The 21280-nt window shown below is 57.4% G+C and overlaps 5 protein-coding genes across 5 annotated transcripts in view; all 5 read right to left on the reverse strand.

Moving 5' to 3' along the window:
- Positions 1-21280, reverse strand: part of LOC127600986 (mannosyl-oligosaccharide 1,2-alpha-mannosidase IC) — a 264345-nt gene that overhangs the window by 215477 nt on the left and 27588 nt on the right. The gene's annotated exons all lie outside the window — the stretch shown is intronic.
- Positions 3536-4429, reverse strand: LOC127601194 (casein kinase I-like). The gene is given in 1 exon segment (XM_052066257.1): positions 3536-4429. A coding segment is annotated over 1 exon segment (882 nt). The 5' UTR covers positions 4418-4429.
- On the reverse strand, positions 4510-5286 carry LOC127601195 (60S ribosomal protein L8-like). Its single transcript, XM_052066258.1, has one exon. The coding sequence runs from the start codon at positions 5284-5286 to the stop codon at positions 4510-4512; it is 777 nt and encodes a 258-aa protein (XP_051922218.1).
- On the reverse strand, positions 6501-7418 carry LOC127601196 (uncharacterized). Its single transcript, XM_052066259.1, has one exon. The coding sequence runs from the start codon at positions 7416-7418 to the stop codon at positions 6501-6503; it is 918 nt and encodes a 305-aa protein (XP_051922219.1).
- On the reverse strand, positions 8129-9345 carry LOC127601197 (glucokinase-like). The gene is made up of 4 exons (XM_052066260.1): positions 9247-9345; positions 8552-9184; positions 8257-8494; positions 8129-8202 (listed from the first exon to the last, which is right to left on the reverse strand). The coding sequence occupies exons 1-4, from the start codon at positions 9343-9345 to the stop codon at positions 8129-8131; spliced, it is 1044 nt and encodes a 347-aa protein (XP_051922220.1).

Genomic DNA, 21280 nt, shown 5'->3' on the forward strand with positions numbered 1-21280 from the left:
CTTGCACAGCTTGCTGGCCTAGGGCTCGGGGGACTGGATCGCCCGAAGGCTGCGCTCCCGGTCCCGCTACTAGGCCTGCTGCAGGATTGACTTGTACACCCCGCAGTCGTTTTACAGCAGCACCACCCGGTGCTCGCTCTTCGCCAGCCTCTCCTGCAGCACTCCTGCGCTCTGCTCGCAGGTGGCCAGGTGTCCTTCCAAAGCCCTGACTTTATCTGCGTTGAAGTCTGCGCTGCTGCGCAAGGCCTTGAGATCAGCTTATTTTTGGATCGCCCTTTCGCGAAGCTGGTCGATGGTCTTGTCCTTGTCGGCAAGGGCTGTTGAAGACTGTTCTAATGAGGCCTGCAACTTCTAGAAGGATGCTTTCGAGTCGGCCACCGACTGTTTCAGCGAAAGGATTTAGTTGTTTTGGCTCAACAATCGTTCCTTTAACTCGCTCTAAGCTAGCTGCTGGCTAGTTAGTCTTTGCTGGAGGCGCTCTCGCTCCTGCTCGCTCCTGGCCAGGGCCTCCGCCTTACCGTAACTTTCCTTCCTGAAGGCTTCGACCTGCTCCTTGAGCTTTTCCTTTTTGGTCTTGTACTTCAGGTACACATCCTCCTTCTGCTTGCGGAGCAGCTCCAGCTAATGGTTCTTTTCAAGCAGCTCTTTGTCGTGGCTGGAACGGAGCAGTCTGCTTTAATCCTGGCGGCCTGCCTGGCCCAGCATTACATGGTGCGTGTCGTTGAGCCGCTGCACCTAGCACTCCAGCCCCTTGATGCTGTGCTGCAGGGCCTTGTTGCTGTCCTTCAGGGAGATCTCCTGCATCTTGAGCGCCAGGTTCTCTTGCGTGACTCTCTGAAGATCCCTGTCCAGCCCTGCGTTGCGTTCTTTCAATCTGATGTTATCCTCGCTCAACTGCCGGTTCTCGCCCTGCAGCCGCTCTCGCTCCTGCCGCTCCTCCTTCTGCCGCTCCCGGTCCTGCACCGCCCTGCGCTCGATCTCCTCCCGCTCTGCCAGCATGCACTCCAACTTCCTGCTGAAATCTTGCATGCCCTGCTGGCAATTCGCCAGGGATAGGGCCAGGTCCTTCATCTGGTCTTATTTTTCGAGCAGGAGACGGTCTTTATGCAGCAAATTGTTGTCCTTCTCAATGAGAGACTCTTTGCAGGCGGCCAACTGCCTCTTGGTTTCTTGGAATTGGGCGACCAGCCGCTCGACTCGCCTGAGGTTGGCGGGCTCGGGGTCGGGGTCAGGGGCGGGGAAGGGCGCGGGGGCGGAGCGGGGGGCGGAGCAGAGGCGGTCGGCGCGCTGGCGTGCCTTTTGAAATCGCTCCTGCATTGATAATATGAGCGACCACTAGAAGAGCGAGGCGAACGCGCACTACGAGTACCAGATCCAGAACATCTACAACAAGGACAAGCACGTGAACCCGCACGACATCGCGGGGGTGCCGGCGCTGACGCACATGCAGGCGCAGGAGCTGGAGAAGAAGAAGGTGCGGGCGCGGGTGGACAACGAGATCTACCTGCGAGAGCACCCCGAGCTGGACACGATGGTGCAGGTGTTCCTGTTCAAGGTGCTGGAGGACAAGCCGAGCAACATCCTGAGCTACGCGGGCGAGTTCTTCGACCAGCCCAAGCTGCAGGACATCGTCGAGATCCAGCGCAAGTACTATCTCGAGAAGAAGCCCAAAAAGTGACATTTATAATGCCCGAGTTCAAGGCCTTCGCCCGTTGCAGAATCGAGGAGATCACCCGCGCCCTCGCAGACCACATGCCCGTCTTCGACTCCTTCGGCCACATCCTCTCCAAAATCGACCTCTCCTTCCCCGCTCTCTCTGAGGAGTTCCTTCGCCTCGAGACCCTCAGCGACAGCGCCGACATGTCGGGCCGCGTCGAGCAGATGTCCGACCTGAAACTGCAGGACAAGGACATCGAGCGGCTGCTGCTGAGCCTCAACTACTCCTGGGAGGGCGAGCTGGACCTCTCAGGCCACGCCTTTCGGGACGAAGTACCTGCCTCACCAGACGGCGATCAGGCTGTCGAAGATCCTGGAGGCCAACGAAGTCAAGATCACCAAGCTGAAGCTGGACGGCAATCACATTTCCAGCATCGGAGGCAGGCGGCTCGGCCAGGCCCTCGCCAAGAACACCACCCTCTCCGCCTTCTCGGTGGCCGACATCACCCTCGGCGAGGAGGGCAGCAACCACCTCATCGAAGCCATCTCTGACAACCAGAACATCCGAGACATCCACCTGGGCAACATCGGTGACCTCAACTTCCGGCACCTGGCGGAAGAGCTGGCCCTGCCGCACCGGCTAGTTTACCTGGCCTTCGGGGAGGACCCGGCGCATGCGTGGACGGAAGCGGCCAAGGGCGAGTTCGACCGAGTGCTGCGGAAGTCGTCCTACAGCCGGCAGCTGCTGGCGGTGAGCATAACGGCACAGGACCCCGAGAAGCACTACACCTTTTTGTCGTAGGTGAGCCTGCTGTGCCAGAAGAACCGGCGGGCGCGGATCGAGGTGATCGAGGACGAGTACAAGAGCGAGGCGCTGAACACGCAGAACTCGAAGTACTACGACCCGGACAACCACGAGCTGAACGCCTACAAGTTTTCGGTGAAGAGCTACCTGCAGAACGTGTTCGGGTCGGTGCTGGACGAGAGCCTGTACATGCTGGAGAAGGAGCGGCGGAACAAGCTGCGGGAGGAGGCCATCTTCGACATCACCAAGGAGATCCAGAACACCACCATCCTCGAGGACATCTGCACGGCCGACGGCTCCATCCTGGTCCTCGCCCACTTCATGCTCGACAAAATCCGGCAATGACCTCAATACCGCCCCAGCTGGTACCGCGACAGGTACGGCGAGTACCGGCTCGCCATCGCCTGCTGCTCGCTCTTCAGCCGGCTGATCTCGCCTTCCAGCTCCTGCAGCCTGCTACGACCCAGCTCCCGCACAGGCGTCGACGGGCTCTGCGTGTACCTGCTCGCTTTCAGTGGCGACCCTCCGAAGGTGGCGGTCATGCCTCGCTGCTTCGAGTCCAGTACGGCCAGCTCTCCCTCGAGTCTGCGCAGCTCGGCCTCCCTGCGGCTTCCATCGAGGCGAGTCCTGTCGATCTCGTCGGTGAGGCGCCTGCGCTCAGCATCTAGGCGGTCGCGCTCGGCCTTCTGCTCTCGCTCGATGGCCTCTGCCTGCTGCCTCTCCAAGTCCCGCATCTTGATCCTGGCCTCCTCGTTGTCCATCTTGACCTGGTAGATTTCCTCGATGTAGCGCTTTTCCCGGGCGCAGATCTCCTGCTCCATCTCCTGCTGCTTCTTGAGGGCGACCTCCTTGATCCGCAGCTCCAGCAGGCTCATCCTTTTTTCGTAGTCGATCTTGCGCCGGACAGTCTCGTCCTCGGTGCGGGCGAGGGCGTCCTCCTTCTCGCGCTCCTTGGTGCGGGCCTCCAGCTCTGCCTTGCGCTTGGCGTCCTCCTCCACATGGGCCAGCTCGCGCTTCATCGAGTTGTACTCCTCGATGAGTGCGTCTATGTCCTCACTCATAAATTTATTGCAGTCACTTCTCCCAGTCGAAGGGGGCGTCCTTCCCCACCTTGCACTCCCGCATTAGTTCGTCCAGCTCGCCCTTCATCCCACCGTAGCCGGGGGCCTCGTCGAACCGCATCAGCCGCGCCTGCTTGAGCCACTGTCCCAAGACCCGCGGCAGTCCCTTGCACAGCTCTTCCGGGCTGGCCTGCTTGCGCTCCTTGATCAGCTAGTACTTCTTCTCAGCAGAGTCGGCCTTGAGCCCTTGCCAGGGCAGCCTGCCCCGCAGGAAGTGAACGAACACATAGATAAGAGACTCGATGTCGTCGCGGCGGGTCTGTTAGACGCCCAGGTGGTTGTTGATCGAGGCGTAGCGCGCAGTCCCGCAGAGGCTGTGCCCCTCGCGGTAGGGGATGTGCTTCCCGCCATGCCGGTATTTCTTGGCCAGCCCGAAATCGAAGATGTACACTCGACAGGCCTTCTTGCCGAGCCCCATCGCGAAATTCTCGGGCTTGAGGTCCTGGTGCACGATGCCCTTCTCGTGGATGAACTCGACCCTGCGCAGCAGCTGATGGGCCAGCAGCAGCGTCGTCGGCAGGCTGAAGGCCTTGTGTTCTTCCAAACGCTCGTCGAGGGTCTTACCCATGAGCTCCAGCACCATGAGGTTGAACTCGCCCTCCAGCCCAGCGTGGAAGAGCTGGGGGATGCCTTTGTCCTAAAGGGTTGCCTCGCTATGGAGGTGCTTGTAAATGCGGGCCTCGTTCATGAGCTGGGGCACTTTGGCCATGGCGTTCTCGAGCTTGATGGCGACGTCCTGCCCCTTGGCAGTCTGCCCGTAATAGATCTCCCCGAAGGACCCGCTCCCCAGGCGTTTTATGATTCGGTACTTCCCGCTCACGATTTTAATCTCCATTATTTTTGCAGTGAATACATGCTATTCGCCCACTGGCCTCCTCCCGACCAACCGCCGGCAACCCTGATATTTGTTCAATCTATCCAGAGGGTTCATTTTGCGTCCTTGACATTCTTCTGCCCGCCCCGGATGAGGCCGGTCCGCCGGGCCGCGATGAGCCCGCATTTCTGTCCGGGCGGGGCCTGCCGCGAGCAGGTGCCTGGCTTGCCCATGTGCTGCTGGTTGCCACCTCCGTGAGGGTGGTCGACTGGGTTCATCGTCACGCCCCGCACCTTCGGGAAATTGTTCCGCTTCTTGTGGTGCTTGTGGAACAGCACGCCCGCCTTGAGGATGGGCTTCTCGTTGCGCCCGCCCCCGGCGATAACGCCAATCGTGGCCCTGCACTGTCCAGGGAGGTTCTTGCGCACGCCAGAGGGCAGACGGACCCTCGTCTTGGCGCCATCATCCGAGTGGCCGATGATGGTGCAGTAGGTGCCCGAGCAGCGGGAGAGGCAGCCGCGGTCGCCAACGCGGGCCTCGATGTTGCAGATGGTGGTCCCCTCAGGGATCTTGTTGATGGGCAGTACGTTGCCCACGGCGATGGACGCCTTGTCCCCGCAGTAAATTTTCTGGCCGGTGTAGACCCCCTCGGTGGCGATGAAGTACTGGTTGTCCTGTTGGTACCGGATCTGGCTCTTGAACTGCACCTTAGCCAGAGGGGCGCCTCGCCCGGACTCGTGCAGAATCGACTTGACCACGCCCTGGGTATAGCCCTCGCGCTCGGAGTAGTCCAGGGTGCGGTACTTGGGAGGCGCGATCCTTCGGTGCTTGTACACCTTGAAGGCCCCGCTTTTCTTGCCCTTCCTCTGCGGCCGGATGACTTTGCCCATATCAACAAATTAATTACTCTTTGCTCGCGATTATGATGAATTCATACTGCCCCCACAATTTAAGCGCCTAACTCCTGCGGTCAGTGCGCCTCCCAGGCCTCCCCCTGTAATTTCGGCCCCCGCGCGCGCAGACAGTTGGTCCTGCGGCTAGGGACGCTTTTCAGCCAGCCGGCATGAATCAAATTTATCAAGCAACGATGTCATAGTCTTCTAACCCAGCTGTGCAGAATCCTCTTCCCTAATCGTTTGAAGAGGTCTAGCAGGCTGTCCCCGCAGCCATGAGGGCACCCTCAGCCAGCCAGTCCATCCTCCGTCTCTATGAGGACGAAGCCGCTGAGGCTGAGAGGAGGCCTTCCAGGCTGGTTGGGTTCCTCACTGACAGTCAGGTGCAATGGACTTTTGAGTACGTGAACGGCAGTGGGCTCGGGACGGCCGTGCAGCCTCACGAGGTGCCGGGGCCCAAGGAGGCGGCGAGGGCGGAGTCGCCTGACGAGGGGGAGAAAGAGGGCGGGAGCAGCCCCGAAGTGGAGCAACAGTGCTGCAACCCGTTCTGCCAGGAGGTCAAGGACCTGCGGCGGGTGGAGAAGGGAAGAACTACTTGATGTGTAAGGTCTGCGCCGACAACTTCCAGCGAGGCCAGTTCTGCGAGTACTGCGACCAGGTCTACTACACTCAAAACGTGAAGGAAGACGGCAAGGAGTGGATCCTCTGCGACCAGTGCTCTCGCTGGAACCACACCTAGTGCGAAATCAGGTTCGGGAATCTTACTGACTCGCGCATCCAGGCACTCAAAAAGCACTTCTGCAGAAGCTGCGAAAGCGCCCGCAAGCCGCCCTCCCGCCGGCCCGTTCGCACCCACATCGACGAGAATTTCCTGTACGAGGATGTGGTCCGGAAGCGGCGGCCCGATCGGCCGGCGCTGGGGCCGGGTCTGGAGTCGCTGCCCATCTTCAGCGTGGGCCGCTCCAAGGAAGAGAACTTCGTGCAGGTTGAGACCTTCCTGGCATGCTACAGCAGCCGACTAGCAGTGCCATAGACCGTATTGAGCGAGGACATGAAGCGGCTGAGCCAGCTGGCCAGCGTGCTGGCGGAGGGGCACTGGACCGAGGAAGAGTCCAGGCCCGAGCGTAGCGCCTTCCCCCGGCCGAAGCCCAAGCCCAAGCGCAAGGCCAGAAGGTGAAATTTTGGATACATGAATAAGGATATTGATATCGTCACTGCACAGCGCACTGCACCTTCGTCCCGTGCGGGACCTGCTCGCCCTCGTCATCCTCCTGGTTGTCGTTGTTGTTCCGGTGTAGCTCCCGCTCGTCCACCTCTTCCAGCATGTGCACGTCGTCCTTCGACACGTCGAAGGTGGCCTGCCCCGGCTCCGCGGGGAAGATCAAGTCGATCTGCTGTCGCTGCTCCTTGCCGACGGTCTTAGGGAACTCCACCTCGAACTGGACATAGAAGTTGCCGTTCGCCATCACGTTTTTGTAGAGGGGCATGCCGAGCCGCTTGATGCACTTGAGCGAGTTCGGGGCGATCGTCTCCCCCTTGAAGGAAGACACCTGGATCTTCTTCCCGTCCAGGTGCTTGAACTCGAAGGCCACGCCGGTCAGCGCCTCCAGCAGGGAGATCTTCTTCTGCATGAACAGGTCTGCGCCCTTGCGAGTGATGTAGGGGTGGGGCTTGATGAACACGCGGACGTAGAGGTCAGCAGCCAGCATGCCCGGTAGCTCGTCGCTCTCGCCAGTGAAGATGTAGTCCTTCTCGTTGGGACAGCCCTGCTCGATCGCCACGTCCAGCTGCTTCTCCTGCTCGAGGACCATCTTGCCCCTGCAAGCCTTGCAGATGTCCTTGGGGTCCATGATGAAGCCCTGCGCCTTGCAGGTAGGACAAGGCCCTCGCGTCTGGGTGTACATCCCGGGGCCCATCTGCACCACCCGGTCGATGTAGCGAGCCCCCTTGCACGACCCGCAGTCCTTGCGGTCCTTGCCCCCCTTGCCCTCGCAGGTGTCGCACAGCTTCATCCGCCGGTGCGTGACCGTTTTGGTGCAGCCCTCGTACACCTCTTCCAAGGTCACTTCAAGCTTGATGAGCTTGGGCTTGCCCTTCTGCGGGCCCTTGGGCTTGCCGCCCCCGAACATCTAGAAGAGGCCGCGTCCGCCGCGGGGGTTACCGCCAGCCTCTACGCCCTCCTTGCCGTACTTGTCGTACAGGTCCTTTTTCTCAGGATTGGCCAGCACGTCATAGGCCTCCTTTATCCTTTTGAATTTCTAGGCGTCCCCTTCCGGCTTGTCCGGGTGGTACTTGCGCGCCAGCTTCCGGAAGGACTTCTTGATATCCTCGATGCTCGTGTCCTGCTCCACCTCCAGGTCCTTGTAGTAACCCTTGTTGTCGACCTCGCCCGACTGCTGCTCCTCGCCCTCCTCGTCCATGCCGCCCATTCCCCCGCCCATTCCGAAGAACCCGCCGGGAAAGCCGCCTCCAAACATCCGATTTCAACAATCAAGCGTTCCAGAATATTCGTGTCCGGTAGACACTTTGATTATATCGATGAAGCTGGCAACTCTGGGACTGATGCTGTATGCCGCGCTGAGTGCTGAGGAGTGCACTGAGACCAAGGAGATCGAGTGCGCCGTCGACATCGAGCGGTCGGTCAAGTTCTGCGCGGAGGCGGCCGAGAGCGAGGGGGCGGACCTGATCGCCGACATTAAATGCGTGCGGTACCTGCTGCGGGACAAGAACGACTGCTGGCCCTGCATCTGCGCCGAGGCGAAGAAGAGGGGCTGGCACATCAAGGGCTGTGACTCTTCTGCCTGACAACAATCAACATCACACGCAATATGCATCATCGTCAGAGCACCTGCATCTCCTCGACTATCCGCTGGGCGATAACCCTTGCGCCCTTGAGGCCGAGGTCCGGCAGCCCTACATGCACCACCGGGATTTATGAGATTATCTGGGCCATGTACGGCCGGTTGCACAGCATGCGCGCTTTCAGCTGGTCGACGTGCTCTTTGATGTAGGGGATGAGCGAGTTTGTCAGGGAGCCGACCAGGTAGATGCCGCCCTTGGGCAGCAGCAGCATCGTGAAGGTGATGATGACCCGCATGTACACCTCCCAGATGAAGGCGACCGCCCGCTCGCAGGCCTCGTCCTGCTTCGCCACACCTTTGCTGATGATCTCGTAGGACTGTTCCTGCGCTTCAGGGGACTTGGGCTACATAAGTATTTTGACCAGTTCTGGTGAAAGACTAGTCTTGGCGCCCCTCTGCACATAGAACTTGAAGATGTAGGGGATGGCTGGCCCGCAGAATGACCTTTCTAGCACCACTGCCTGACCGGACTCCTGCTCGATGAATTTCATTATCTCGAGGTCTTCGGAGCTGCTCAGCAGGGGGTCCACGTGCCCGAACTCGCAGGGCAGCACCCTGCTCCGCATCCCGCTCGTGGAATGCTCGCTGATGAGGATGCTGCAGCCCAGGCCAGTGCCGGGCCCCAAGACGGCCTTGACGTCATCGGTGGGAGGCAGTCCGTTGACACTGTGCACATCCTCGGGCTCCAGCTTCTCGACTCCATAGGAAATAGCCTCAAAGTCGTTCAGAAACTTGACCCTTTCTAACCCGATCTTTTTTGCAAATTCTTCTTCCTGGAGGAGACCCCACTTCTGGGCGTTCGACATCAGAATCGCGCCGTCCTTGATCGGACCTGCCAGCGCCACCGCCCCCACCCGCACCCTCCGCGGAGCAGTCTTCAGGAAGCCGATGAACGCGTCCTCGAGCCGAGCACAGTCAAGAGTCTTGGTGACCTGCTCGCAGAGGCGGGCATGCTTGACGACCCCCTCCTCCCTGAAGACCTCGTTGAGCCGCAGCCGTATATTGGTGCCGCCCACATCCGCACAGAGGATGATCTCTCGCCCAGCATGCAATTATCCTTGATACATCACAAGATGTTCATGGAGAATATGATCGCGAGTTCGCCCGGCTGGTTGTCCGTGTGTCCGATCAGCGACAGCAGCGTGTCGCACTTCTCCAGGAACAGCCGTGTCCCCACGTACACTCCTCTCTGCATCGTCACCATTCGGTACGTCTCGACCAACCCCGCCCGCACAAACCAGTTTTGCTATCGACCTCGCTCCTCAAGGGGTACTGTCTTTGTCCACTTGCAGTCCTCGAGGGAGAAAGGCAGCTGCCTGCCCACGACCCGCTCATATCCCTCCTCCATGCAGCCATGCTCTGCCACCAAGACGGTCCGCTTGTCCCCGTCAACCAGCATCACTGCAGCCGCCTGTGCTTTCTCGTCGATGCAGGTGAAGACCCTTTGCGCAGAGGCTCTCGCAGGACTCAACTCTGCCAGTTCGAGAGCCTTTCCATTCCAGAAACAGGTCACCTGGACCTCTTCCTGGTATTTTTCTTTTAGGTAGTTCATTATGAACTCGAAGGCAGAGGCTGAGACCTTGCCGCTGGCGAGCTGTCCCACCTGCTCGGCAGACAGCAGCAGCCCGTATCGAGCTACCTGCGCCTGTCCGTAGCTGTAGCAGGGCGCCTGCGTGGAGGCTGACAGGCCTTCCGACTCGCGACTGTAGGGCCTGAAAATGGAGATCGAGATCTGCCTGGACTTTTTGCTTTCGAGGAGGGTCGGCAGTTTAATCAACCTGCGCTTAAAAAAGTACTCAAAAGAGGTCCTGTTATCAGCTTTGTAGTGGCTGTACATTCTCAGCTTTTAGATGGTCTGGTCTGCCAGCATGATTATGTCCTCCTGCCGGTCCTCCCAGACAGGCCGGCCCGCCAGCACTCCCTCGGAAGGCTGACGCTCTATATCATAAACCCTTTGCGGACCAAGAAGTGCTCCAAAAACAGCAGCAGAAAACTCTCCCGCACTCTCAGCCCCGCCGGGAGCACCGTCCACTCTATCTGGAAGGCCTGGCCCTCACTCAGCCCAGTCATCCCCAGGATCTCGCTAGAAAAGTGCTTGAAGGAATCCTCCACGTTGCCCACCAGCAGCACCGAGGCCAGCTCGGGCAGCAGCACGAACAGCAGGCTCTCGTACTCCCCCTCGGAGTCGTACAGCAGCAGCACAGGCTGCGGGCTGTCCTTCAGCTCCTAGAGCGTGAAGTAGTCGTCCGAGAACCGCTCTCGGGCCACGTAGTAGGTGACCACCCGCATGCCGGTGTCGCTGGAGAAATGCTTGACCATCATCTTGACTGCTTCCTCGAGGTCTTCGAGGCTGAGGACCATAATTAAAGATCACTGTCGCAGCAGCCGCATCAGCTCGTGGTTCTTCTCCAGTAGCTCCCGACCGTCACGTACCGCAGTGTCGGGAACTACTCCTTCCACCCGACCTCCTCCCGGAAGCTGGCCAGGAGCTGTCTGCACTTGTCCGCCTGGTCGGGCCCGACGTACGTCTGCAGGGCCTTCTTCATCGCCATGTTTTCGATCAGGATGTCCTCCATCCTCCGGTCCGCATCCTCGAGCACTTCTGCACGCGTATCACACTCAGCCTCGAGCCGCCTAAGTTCTTTCTGCCCGGCCAGCTGCTGCTGCTCAAGGTCGGCTGCCCTCTTCCGCAGCTGCAGCAGCTGGGCCTTGAGGTCCGCGTTTTCCTTCTGGATAGTGGCCTGCAGGCTGGTAAGCTGCAAGGTCTTTGCCCTGGTCTCTCGGAGCAAGCCCAGATTCTGCTCGAGCTTTATGTTTTTGACCGATAGCTCCTGCTCCAGGAAGCCGAGCTTCTGCCGGTCTGAGATCTTTTCCTCTGCCTGCTCCAACTCCCGCTCATCAACAATGTCCAGCCGCCTCTAGGCCCTCCTCTTGGCCTGCTCAAGTTCTCGCCTGGTGCTTTCCAGCTCGGCCTGCAGCTGCCTGCTGTTCTCGGCCTGCTCCTCAAGCTGCGCCCTCGCGGCTGTTGCCTCCTCGATGGCCTGCTCCGCCTGCCGGTCCTTGACGACTATCTTCTACCTTATCTGGTCCAAGGCCTATGCCTTACTTTTTTACAGGGTTCTGATTTCTTCCTCCTTGAAATCGAATAAGGCTCTCAGTCGCTCCATCTCTGCAAGGTGCTCCCGGCGAAGCTATATGGTCTCGGCCCGCGACTGCTACAGCTCGCGGGTCAGTTCCTGCTCGCGGTTCATGTTTTGAGCGCGCAGCAGGTTAATCTCTGACCTAAGCTGCGTGCTTTCCCGTTCGTTATTATGAGCCTCGGCTGATGTGGATTGGAGGGCGGTAAATTCGGCGTGGAGGTGATGGATGCGTTCGGCCTGAGCTTTGATCTGCTCGTGCGCCTATCTCAGCTGCTATTTGGTCTCGGCGTGCATCTCCTCCTCGGAGTCGAGTTGCTTGTTGAGTTCCTGGGCCCGCAGCTGGAGTGCCTTCATAGCCTAATCGAGGTGGGCAGCCTTGAGGGCTTGCTCCTGGCTCAGAGCCTGTGCCTCTACAAGAGCCTCCTCCTTGCGGGCAAGCTGCTGCCTTATTCGCTCGATTTGAGTGTTCATTATTTGACTGGATTGGGCCATGCTTGCAGTTGATTGCAGTAACGACTTTTTCGTAATATGAAGGAAACCCTGTCCACCTACGCCTCCAGGGACTCGCCCCAGAGGCCCCTCTATCTGGGCTTCGAGCAGGCGGCCTCTCTGCCCTCCAAAATTAGAAGGCCCGGGCATTTCCGTAGCACTAATGCCAAGCCTCCCTTCCGGGCCGAAGACAAGTAGAACATTTCGCCTGCCAATCACGACAAGGGAAAGCAATCCGGTCTTCGCTAGCACTACGAGTTACGGTTGCAAGCCAAAGAACTTTAAATAGGCAGGCTAAAGCAGGAGGTCACTGAGGCGCAGGCTGAAAGGGCGGCGACGGAAGACCGCTGCAGGATCCTGGAGAAGGAGGCCCGTTCATAATGCCGGCTGGCCAACCTGCTCAAGGACCTGCTGGCTCTAGAGCATGGCAAGAGCAGCAAGGACATATGGAGAGCAGTCAAGTCTCTCGTGAAAGAAACCCTGTTTCTACGACGCGAGCTGGAGGAGTAGCGGAGGGCCAACGAGGCCGACCGACTGCGGAGACTCGTGGAGCTGTTCAAAGAGAAATACGATCTGTGCTGGCTGCCCGAAAGCCGGCTCGAGGAGTACCTGGAGGAGGACGAGTCCACCCCGCTGCAGACATCGATCAGCGATGAGTGATGCCATCAAGTGTCCCGGGTACGGCCAGGGCTGAGTTCGTCCCTGATAAATTCGAGCTCCTGCATCTGCTCATCCATTAGTTGAATTTACAGGAGCGTGGTGGCCAAGTTGTCCTGCCACTCGTGGATGTGCGCCACAATTTTCTTAAAGGACTGGAGATTCTTGCGCTTTCCCTCAGTTTTTATGTCGGCGTACAAGGAAAACCTGCCGTTCAGCACTTCGTCAAGCTCCTTGGCGATAAAGGCCGCCTCAGAATCGTTCGCCTATAGAATGGCGTGGTAGGTGAGGTAGACTTGTTTTAGTGTGGCACACTCATCGGTTAAGAGCGGGAGCTGGCCGAAGGTGGAAAAGTAGGCGCGGTGTGCCAAACACACCGAACTCATCTGGAGTCGGAACTGGTCCCTAAGCTCTTCAATGCTCTTGTCTTCCCGGAAGACCCGATACATGCCGAAGAACTAAAAGTCGTTCTGGTGGTAGCGCTTGGCCAGCTGCTCGAGAGTGGCCATGCAGCGGCCCAGGTTGTTGGCGAAGTGCGAGGCCTCGATCACACTCTGGTCGAAATCCATCAATTAAATTTTAATCATTTATATTTTGCCTGCCGCCTTTGAACTTCCAAAGTATACTTTGTCAGCATTTGCAGTCCTATTTTGGGGTCGATTTCTAGGGTATGTCCCATCACCGAGACCAGGTCGTAAAATCCCTGCTGCGTCAGGGCCAGGAAATCATGTTTGTTGCAGCGCCACTTCCAGTCCAGGATGATAGCCTTCAGGCCGCACTTGGAGCAACTGACGTCGAGGGTTGTGACGTTGATCAGGGTGTTGCCCCCGCATTTGTGGTGATACCAAAAGGTCTTTTCTCCGCTGTTGCAGTGCGGGCACCTACAGAACACATCGTACACATCTTCCTCGTGCTTCTGTATCTGCCCCGATTCTACATGCGAGCCCATTAAAGATTTCTTATTTTAATCACGGAATGTCTACCTGGCTTGGATCGCGCAAATATAATTGATGCAGTGCTCGAGGGAGATCAACAAAGCAGTCATGCTGTCTGAGTTGAGCATCTACCAGACTAACTTCTCCCGGGCGATGTCGACTGTGGAGGACATCGTCGGCCAGTACACCTAGCTTAAGCGGATCTTCAATTTGTTTAATGTTTTCAATTACAAGAAGTCACCCGCTCAACTCCGAGATCAGCTGCGGATTAATATCCTGTCCCTATCGTTCGCCCAATAGGCGTTCTACAAGGAGTTCGGCCGAATCCCTGACTTCGAGTATATAGACATTCAGAAAATAGAAAGACTACTTGCTGAAATCAAACGACATTTGTAGGCGAATGATCCTGAAGCCAGTTCCCTTGTTGAAATTTTGAGAATGGCGCTGCACGGAGAACCAATCAACTACAAGTCAGACTTTTGCGAGAGCCCTGTCGGCCCAGCCGATCCGGAAAAGATTATCGAGTAAGTGAACAGAGCACAATCTTAGGCTGGCAATGCCCCGACCTTCAAAGAGACTATGGACAAAGTGAAATCAGGGACTCGCCCCAGAGGCCCCTCTATCTGGGCTTCGAGCAGGCGGCCTCTCTGCCCTCCAAAATTAGAAGGCCCGGGCATTTCCGTAGCACTAATGCCAAGCCTCCCTTCCGGGCCGAAGACAAGTAGAACATTTCGCCTGCCAATCACGACAAGGGAAAGCAATCCGGTCTTCGCTAGCACTACGAGTTACGGTTGCAAGCCAAAGAACTTTAAATAGGCAGGCTAAAGCAGGAGGTCACTGAGGCGCAGGCTGAAAGGGCGGCGACGGAAGACCGCTGCAGGATCCTGGAGAAGGAGGCCCGTTCATAATGCCGGCTGGCCAACCTGCTCAAGGACCTGCTGGCTCTAGAGCATGGCAAGAGCAGCAAGGACATATGGAGAGCAGTCAAGTCTCTCGTGAAAGAAACCCTGTTTCTACGACGCGAGCTGGAGGAGTAGCGGAGGGCCAACGAGGCCGACCGACTGCGGAGACTCGTGGAGCTGTTCAAAGAGAAATACGATCTGTGCTGGCTGCCCGAAAGCCGGCTCGAGGAGTACCTGGAGGAGGACGAGTCCACCCCGCTGCAGACATCGATCAGCGATGAGTGATGCCATCAAGTGTCCCGGGTACGGCCAGGGCTGAGTTCGTCCCTGATAAATTCGAGCTCCTGCATCTGCTCATCCATTAGTTGAATTTACAGGAGCGTGGTGGCCAAGTTGTCCTGCCACTCGTGGATGTGCGCCACAATTTTCTTAAAGGACTGGAGATTCTTGCGCTTTCCCTCAGTTTTTATGTCGGCGTACAAGGAAAACCTGCCGTTCAGCACTTCGTCAAGCTCCTTGGCGATAAAGGCCGCCTCAGAATCGTTCGCCTATAGAATGGCGTGGTAGGTGAGGTAGACTTGTTTTAGTGTGGCACACTCATCGGTTAAGAGCGGGAGCTGGCCGAAGGTGGAAAAGTAGGCGCGGTGTGCCAAACACACCGAACTCATCTGGAGTCGGAACTGGTCCCTAAGCTCTTCAATGCTCTTGTCTTCCCGGAAGACCCGATACATGCCGAAGAACTAAAAGTCGTTCTGGTGGTAGCGCTTGGCCAGCTGCTCGAGAGTGGCCATGCAGCGGCCCAGGTTGTTGGCGAAGTGCGAGGCCTCGATCACACTCTGGTCGAAATCCATCAATTAAATTTTAATCATTTATATTTTGCCTGCCGCCTTTGAACTTCCAAAGTATACTTTGTCAGCATTTGCAGTCCTATTTTGGGGTCGATTTCTAGGGTCTGTGCCATCACCGAGACCAGGTCGTAAAATCCCTGCTGCGTCAGGGCCAGGAAATCATGTTTGTTGCAGCGCCACTTCCAGTCCAGGATGATAGCCTTCAGGCCGCACTTGGAGCAACTGACGTCGAGGGTTGTGACGTTGATCAGGGTGTTGCCCCCGCATTTGTGGTGATACCAAAAGGTCTTTTCTCCGCTGTTGCAGTGCGGGCACCTACAGAACACATCGTACACATCTTCCTCGTGCTTCTGTATCTGCCCCGATTCTACATGCGAGCCCATTAAAGATTTCTTATTTTAATCACGGAATGTCTACCTGGCTTGGATCGCGCAAATATAATTGATGCAGTGCTCGAGGGAGATCAACAAAGCAGTCATGCTGTCTGAGTTGAGCATCTACCAGACTAACTTCTCCCGGGCGATGTCGACTGTGGAGGACATCGTCGGCCAGTACACCTAGCTTAAGCGGATCTTCAATTTGTTTAATGTTTTCAATTACAAGAAGTCACCCGCTCAACTCCGAGATCAGCTGCGGATTAATATCCTGTCCCTATCGTTCGCCCAATAGGCGTTCTACAAGGAGTTCGGCCGAATCCCTGACTTCGAGTATATAGACATTCAGAAAATAGAAAGACTACTTGCTGAAATCAAACGACATTTGTAGGCGAATGATCCTGAAGCCAGTTCCCTTGTTGAAATTTTGAGAATGGCGCTGCACGGAGAACCAATCAACTACAAGTCAGACTTTTGCGAGAGCCCTGTCGGCCCAGCCGATCCGGAAAAGATTATCGAGTAAGTGAACAGAGCACAATCTTAGGCTGGCAATGCCCCGACCTTCAAAGAGACTATGGACAAAGTGAAATAATGACATATCTCATACTTATTATGCACTTCTTGTTATCTATAAACCTATTAATGCAGGGCCTGCCAGCAAAGTTGTCTGGAAAGGCCAAGGAAACTGCTGGCTTCAGGGTTTCTAGGCCAGCTAGGCGGCAGGTACAGCGGTCTGTTCTGCGCAAACAGCATGAAAAACTGACATTCAACAGTGACAACAAGCATGAGTTCAGGATCAAAAATCGAGGTCCTACCAGAGTCCCGACAATTAGGCCCGACCTGCCGAAGCCACGGATTTACCCCGGCCCATTGGCCTAAAAGGAATAGCTGAAAAGAATAGAGGAATCGCAGTTAGAGGATAGACACAGACAGGAGAAAGATTAAGAATCTAAAGAACAAGATAGAAGGAAGCGATTGTAGGAGCAAAGGTTGTAAGAATAGGCCGCGCGCAGGTAGGAGCAGGACCGCCTTAGACTGGTGTAGGAAGAACGCCGCAAGACTGAATAGGAGGCGCGTGTAAGGAAGCAGGCGGAGGAGGAGGAGGCACGCAGACGCGAGGCAGAGCGAATCCAGCGGCAAGAACAGGAAGAGCGGGAGAGGCGTGCCGAGTAACGAAGGGTTCGGCGGGAGCGGTAGCGACTGGAAGAAGAATAGCGGGAACGAGATCACGAGAGGAGAATGGCGGAACTTCATGAACGGCAGCGGCGCAGAAGGCTGGTCAGAGCCTAGCAGGAGCAAATGCAGGCCAGACTGTAAAGCATGGCGGCGCAGGTCAGGGATCAGCAATTCTCGGGGGGAATGGGCATGGTCCGCAACGAAGCGGGGTTTTAGCTGACCGACGAGCAGCACCGGAGGCAGATCGACAGGCTGCTTACTTCGGGACTCTAGCACAGTGCGATTCCAGGCCTTTCTCCCCACATAGATCAGCTTCGGAATCTACAGCACATGGCGCAGCGGGCGCCCGAGGAGCACCAGAGGCGAGTCAGGGCCATGGAAAACATTGCTATCAATGCAATCGGGGAGCTGATCTACAGTCACATCCAGCAACACGTCTTGGCAGGTATGACCTTCCTCGATCTGTCCGGCCCTAGGAGCTCCAGTGGCCTGAGCCTGGACGATATCGAGCGTGTCGCACCTGCCTGCAAGAGCCGAGGAGGCGCGGACTGCTCGATCTGCATTGGAGAGGTCTGCCAAGGATAACACGAACGCGTGCTGCCGTGCCGGCACTGCTTCCACCCGCAGTGCATAGACCCCTGGTTGCAGAAGCACGGCAACTGCCCGCAGTGCAGGGCCCCTTTCTAGTGACTGTCGTGGGTGATAATTAAAGATGATCAAAAAGCGAGGGGTGCACAGAAAAGCCTTTGATTTATCCCAGGACATCGAAGAGACTGCCAACAGTATGTTTACTATCTAGGGCAGACCCCATCCCGTAGAGGACGGCCCTGCTGAGAGGATAAGGCCGGACCTTGTAAGGGCAAAACTAATCGAGACCGAGGTCTTCGGAGAGCCTGTCATCGACCCCCTCGAGCTACAGAGACTAGCCCTACAGGCTTCAGTCAGGCCAGCCCCTCCATCACTTCGGGTGGTCGAGGATGTTTAAAAGCCTTCCCCGGTAGGCTCCTGCTTAGAGGCCATCAAAAGGGCGATAGTGGGCCGAATGCAGAGGCTACAGGAAATCAACCAGAGGAGGGGACTACTGCAGGAGGAGCACCTGAGGCTGAGCAAGGCGCTGGAGGAGCAAAAACGACTGGCTCGAGAGGCCGCCCTCTCGATAGAGGAGTGATCAGTCATCCGATGGAGTCAATTCTAGTCCTCCTGGCGACTGTAGATCGGGTTGTCCTTCTCCTTTTTTCTGAAGCAGGTGCGGAGCAGCAGCCCTCCCAGCACGACGATCACCAGCCCCTCGAGCAGCAGCAGGATCCACAGCTGCGAGGACCGGTCCAGCCCGCACAGTCGCTCGTAGTCGGGCGTGTAGACCGATTCCAGATACTTTTCGAACACGTCCAGTGGGCACTCCAGTCCCGGGCAGAATGGCATTTTAAGAGGCGTCCCCTTGTAGAGCAGCTTCACGTAGGTCTCGGTCCGGCTGCGGTTCCAGAACTCGAAGATGGCGCTGGTGGCGTACCCGGGGTATTCAATCACACAGTCCTCCTGGACCGTCCCATAAAAGGACTGGTTCACGCAAGGAACGTTCGTGAGGTTCAGCCCCGCGAGCAGGTTGAGCACGGTGGTATCGTGCGCGCTGTAGAAGACCATCCTGTAACCGCCCTTGACCGCGGCCCTGAAGTTCTCGAGGGTGTGGTTGAAGAGGGTGGAGATGGTGGCCTTGATCTGGGTCTAGGTGTAGTACAGGTTGAAGATGATGCTGGTCATGGTGATGTATTCGGTGGTCTTGGGGTCCGAGTCGATGACCGGGGTGTATGGCCGGCCGTTGAACTTGTTGCTGATCTGGCTGTCGATCAGGTTGGCCGCTGCACGCAGGCTCGGCGCCATGCTGGAGTTGGCCTGCGCGTAGAGCACCTTGATGTAGTCCTGCACCGCCTTCGACTCGTTGACCCACTTGAAGGCAGCAGTCTTCTGGTTCTCGAGTTACCACTTGGCCTGGTTAGGGCAGTTGTCTTCAGCGTACTGCCGGAGGAAATCGCCCTCGTAGAAACGGTTCGCTCCTTCCTGAACGGTCTCGATCCAAACCGGTTGTATCTTGCCGGGCACCGCCCACAGTTCGTCCTGCAGGGGCTGCACGTTGGGGAATGGCGGCACAGCCATCCCGCAGTGTGCCGTTGGTGATCTGAGGTCCCTGCTCGTAGAAGAGGCCCAGCATCTGGCTCTGCGCGCTCATGAGAGTGCGGTTCACGTCGCTCGACCGCACGTAGATCTGGTTGTGGTCGTAGGTGCCATTGATGAAACCAAGCTCCTCGACGTACCGCTTGCGGAGAGCCTGTCCGAGCAAGAAATGCTGACGCATGCCGACAGGGGTGAGCTCTCCAAAGTCAGGGACCAGGGGTTGGTTGTCAGGGGACTTGTAGATAGGATAGCGCGCGCCATGGCGGAACAGCTCCTGGACGAAAATCAGCTAATCGCAGCCGGCCTGCCAGACCAGCAGCAATCCAATCATTTAATATCTGGCTGATGCGGTCAATCGCCCCGAGAGAGGCTGTCTCTCAGATAGGCGAAGATGTTGCGCAGGTAGGGGAATTTTAGGGGGCGGTCGAGCCACCTCTGCCGGGTGAAAATGCTGCTCTCCCCTACTGTCACCAGCTGGTACAGACGCTTGTAGCGTTCCGGGTGCAGCACCTCGTCGTAGGTCATCCCGTTCACCACGCAGAACAGGTTGATCCCTAGCTCCAGCACGAACCAACCCCAGGCCACCCAGGCCATGGCGAAGACCGCCCCCGAGAGCCATCCGAGGCGATGCAGAACAGCCAGGGAGTGCAGCCAGTATGACTCGGGCGTGTCGATGTCTAGCGCGGTAAAGAAAAAGTGCAGGAAGTAGAGGTGCCCCGTCAGGAATGCTAGGTAAAAGCAGTGGTTTTTGCGGTTGATGCACTTGCCCAGCCAGTGGAAGTGCCAGCCCCGCACGCACTCCCCGCACTCCTCGCAGTGCACCGCCTCTTCCCGAAAGATCAGGCATTTCGGACAGATGTTCCGCACGTCGAGTCTGTCCAGCTCAGTGACCTCGTTGCCATCGGCCAACGCCCTGACCTTGTGGAACGCAGTCACGGGGTCGTTGGGCTCGTGGCGCCCAGACACGAGCTCGAAGAAAGACCGCTTGCAGGCAGCGGGGTCTACCAGCCTGCTGCCCTTGCCGCCGAACAGGAAGAAGCCCCAGGTGAGACAGATAACTGCCAGTCCCATCAAAAGACCCTCAGTGAGGGAGGCGCGGCTCTTGCGCGAGGTGGCCAGGGTGAGCACCACCAGGAAGACAGCCGCCAGGTGCGCGAACATCGACAGCCTTATGTAGTCCCAGCTGAAATAATTTTTTACCTCTTGCAACAGCACTTGCCATTCCCTTGCCGCCAGGTTATCGCGGATCCGTCCCCGCACGGAGGGGGCCGGCAAGTCCAGCAGTAACGGGTGGTTGATCATGATGCAGCCCGCGGCCTTGCTGCTCATGTAGTCCAGGACGTTGAACCCCAGATGCCGCACCGCAAGGGTGAACGGAGTGTTGCCCTCCCCGTCGTGCTCGGTCAGTGAGAACTCTAGGGTGTGCAGCAGCTCGATGGCCCAGCGGTCGTCCTTCATCGCGGCCATGTGGGGCAGCAGGGCAGAGCGGTGCCCGAAGGTCAGGCACAGCACGAACCCCACCAGGTACTGTTCCCTCAGCGCGTAGGTGATCGCCGAGTAGTGCCACTTGTCGACCACCATCACAGGGCTGGCCTTGAGCATGTAGATCACACTGTCAGTGTTGCGGTTGTTGATCGCGATGAACAGCGGGCACTGACCCTGCTACGAGACCGGCAGTCTGGCTGGCACGCTCGGGAAGACAGTCCGCATTGGGATGAACACTCGCGCCAGCAGGTGGATCAGCGGCACCGACTCGACCAAGTACTCTGGACCGAGCTGTTATGCCACCATGCACAGAGGCAGGTGGTTGCCCTGCTTGAACTGCTCCACGGCGTCGATGACCTAGTCCTGCTAGGCCTGAGCAGCTGGAGACTCGGCAAGTTAACTGGCTGGTTGGAGCTTGTCATCCATAGCCGAGGCGGGAGAAGTGCCTAGCAAATCCTCTTTCTCCTTTAACATTTAGATTCAAGCCCAATGCAACATAACTCCCGCTATGGGCTGAACAAACTTATCTCAAAAGTGAGGGCCCATCCAAGTGATGCTCATGAGCCAACGATCCACGAAATCCCTTCAGCGCTGCCAGCTAAACCTGGACAAAAGGCCTTTCGGCTCTTAAGCTCGGGCTGCGATTGTACAACCGTACCGCCTGTGTATCTCCTGCACCAGGCATTCTGATCTAGTAGATGGCAAGCAAGGCCTCTGGCTGAGAGACAGAACAGAATCAGGACTGAGAATGAATGATAAAATCAAGTCTGATTTTAGATAGGACACTGTAGACACATCTCTTCAAAAGATGAAATGCACGGGGCTCTTGATGCTTTGATAGACTGGTGTTGAAGAGAGACGAGCGTGTCGATGCTGTCCAGTATGTTGGTCGATAGCCAGGTGCTACCTAATTGCCTGCTCTTCGTACCTAACTACACTCTCGTCATCTTTGTGC

Source organism: Hippocampus zosterae, chromosome 5, assembly GCF_025434085.1.
Source record: "Hippocampus zosterae strain Florida chromosome 5, ASM2543408v3, whole genome shotgun sequence".
Taxonomy (NCBI): domain Eukaryota; kingdom Metazoa; phylum Chordata; class Actinopteri; order Syngnathiformes; family Syngnathidae; genus Hippocampus; species Hippocampus zosterae.